At 38.1% G+C, this 1,741-nt stretch overlaps 1 protein-coding gene across 6 annotated transcripts in view; it reads left to right on the forward strand.

Moving 5' to 3' along the window:
• The window catches only part of CDC27 (cell division cycle 27), a 73,131-nt gene that overhangs the window by 23,529 nt on the left and 47,861 nt on the right, over nucleotides 1-1,741 (forward strand). For all 6 annotated transcript variants that reach the window (XM_006159107.3, XM_027775995.1, XM_027775994.1 and 3 more), the window contains 2 exons: nucleotides 448-602; nucleotides 708-919. In XM_006159107.3, the coding sequence (XP_006159169.1) occupies nucleotides 448-602; nucleotides 708-919 (367 nt within the window). The remainder of the gene's footprint in view (nucleotides 1-447; nucleotides 603-707; nucleotides 920-1,741) is intronic.

Below are 1,741 nucleotides of genomic sequence, written 5' to 3' on the forward strand. Positions count from 1 at the left end.
CAGTATAAATACTGTAGGATGCATACAAAGTACCATTTAAAAATATCATTGTGCCAATCTGTATAGCTGAAAATGCTTCAGCCTTTACTGTAATATCTACCAGATCACAACTCTTCAATCCCCCCACCACCACCACCTTGAGAAAAATGAGATGTAGTTCTTTTCTGCCTTAAAAAAAAAAAGTCTGTGTTTTTCTGTGATTTATTATATTTTAAGATTAGTTTCCCTGCAGTTTAGTTTATTTCCCAAATACACAACTTTATCTTAGAGGTAAATTTTTACATTAATTGATGGATGAGCTTTTGGGAGATAAATTTGATTAGAAGAAATGAACAGGTGGATTAAAAAACCTTGGTCTGATAAATTTGATTAGAAGAAATGAACAGGTGGCTCAAAAAACCTTGGACAAACTCTTATTTCCACTGTTTTGTTTTTTAATCTTCACAGGTGAAAAGCCAGATCCTGACCAAACATTTAAGTTAACATCTTTACAGAACTTTAGCAACTGTCTGCCCAACTCTTGCACAACACTAGTATCTAATCATAGTTTATCTCACAGACAGCCTGAGACGGTTCTTACAGAAACACCCCAGGACACAATTGTAAGTGCATCATATTCTAGTGTTCAAGATATTGTGAAAACTAAAAAGAAAGATGTGAGCTAAATAATATATTGTAAATGATATAGTAGAAATTTTCTGTTTCAGGAATTAAACAGATTGAATTTAGAATCTTCAAATTCAAAGTACTCCTTGAATACAGATTCCTCAGTGTCTTATATTGATTCAGCTGTAATTTCACCAGATACTGTCCCACTTGGAACAGGAACTTCCATATTGTCTAAACAGGTTCAAAATAAACCAAAAACTGGTAGAAGTTTATTAGGAGGACCAGCTGCTCTTAGCCCATTAACCCCAAGGTAAGTCAAAGAAAAGATGCTTTAAGATGTGCTACAATATTAAATAATCTTATAATAAATGGTATTATCTGGTTGTTGGAAAGGTCATGACACATTTTTGCATAGAAAAATAATGTCATTGGGGCCAGCAGTTAGCATAATGGCTATGTCGCTGGACTCCCACATAGTTGACCGTGATTCGAGTCCCGTACCCGGTGGCATAAAACTCACGCCAGGCGCGTGTGCGTGCGTGCCCAAGAACCCGAGAGGAGAATGGAGGAGAAGGGATTGCGGCGTGGCCATCCCCCCTGGGGGATGATTTCTCGCTTTCTGTCTCTCTGTCTCTCTCTGTCTGGCGAGCGCACATGCCCAAAAACCCAAAAAAAAAAAAAAAAAAAAAAAAGGAAAGAAAAAAGAAAAATAATATCATGACTTTTCCTATGACCCAGTATTAGTAATATAAATTAATATGAACATCAGCTTTCTAAATCAGTGTGTAATAGGGGCATTCTATTTTTAGAAAATTAACTAAAAGAAATCATGTGCAGGGTCCAGCAGGTGGCATAATGACCACATCACTGGACTCCCATGTAGTCAACTGCAGTTTAAGTCTCAGACCCAGTGGCTTAAATTCACACTGGGCGCATGTGTGTGCATGCCCAAGATCCTGAGAGGAGAATGGAGGAGAAGGAATTATGGCATGGTCATCCCCTCTGGGAGTGATTTCTTGCTTTTTGTCTCTCTGTCTTTCTGGTGAGCACACACGCCCTATAGCAAACCCCCCCACCCCACCCCACCCCCCCCAAAAAAAAAAAGAAATTACAATCAGTACAAATTTAATTA

The sequence above is a fragment of the Tupaia chinensis genome, unplaced genomic scaffold (genome assembly GCF_000334495.1).
Source record: "Tupaia chinensis unplaced genomic scaffold, TupChi_1.0 Scaffold000624_1, whole genome shotgun sequence".
Lineage (NCBI taxonomy): Eukaryota > Metazoa > Chordata > Mammalia > Scandentia > Tupaiidae > Tupaia > Tupaia belangeri.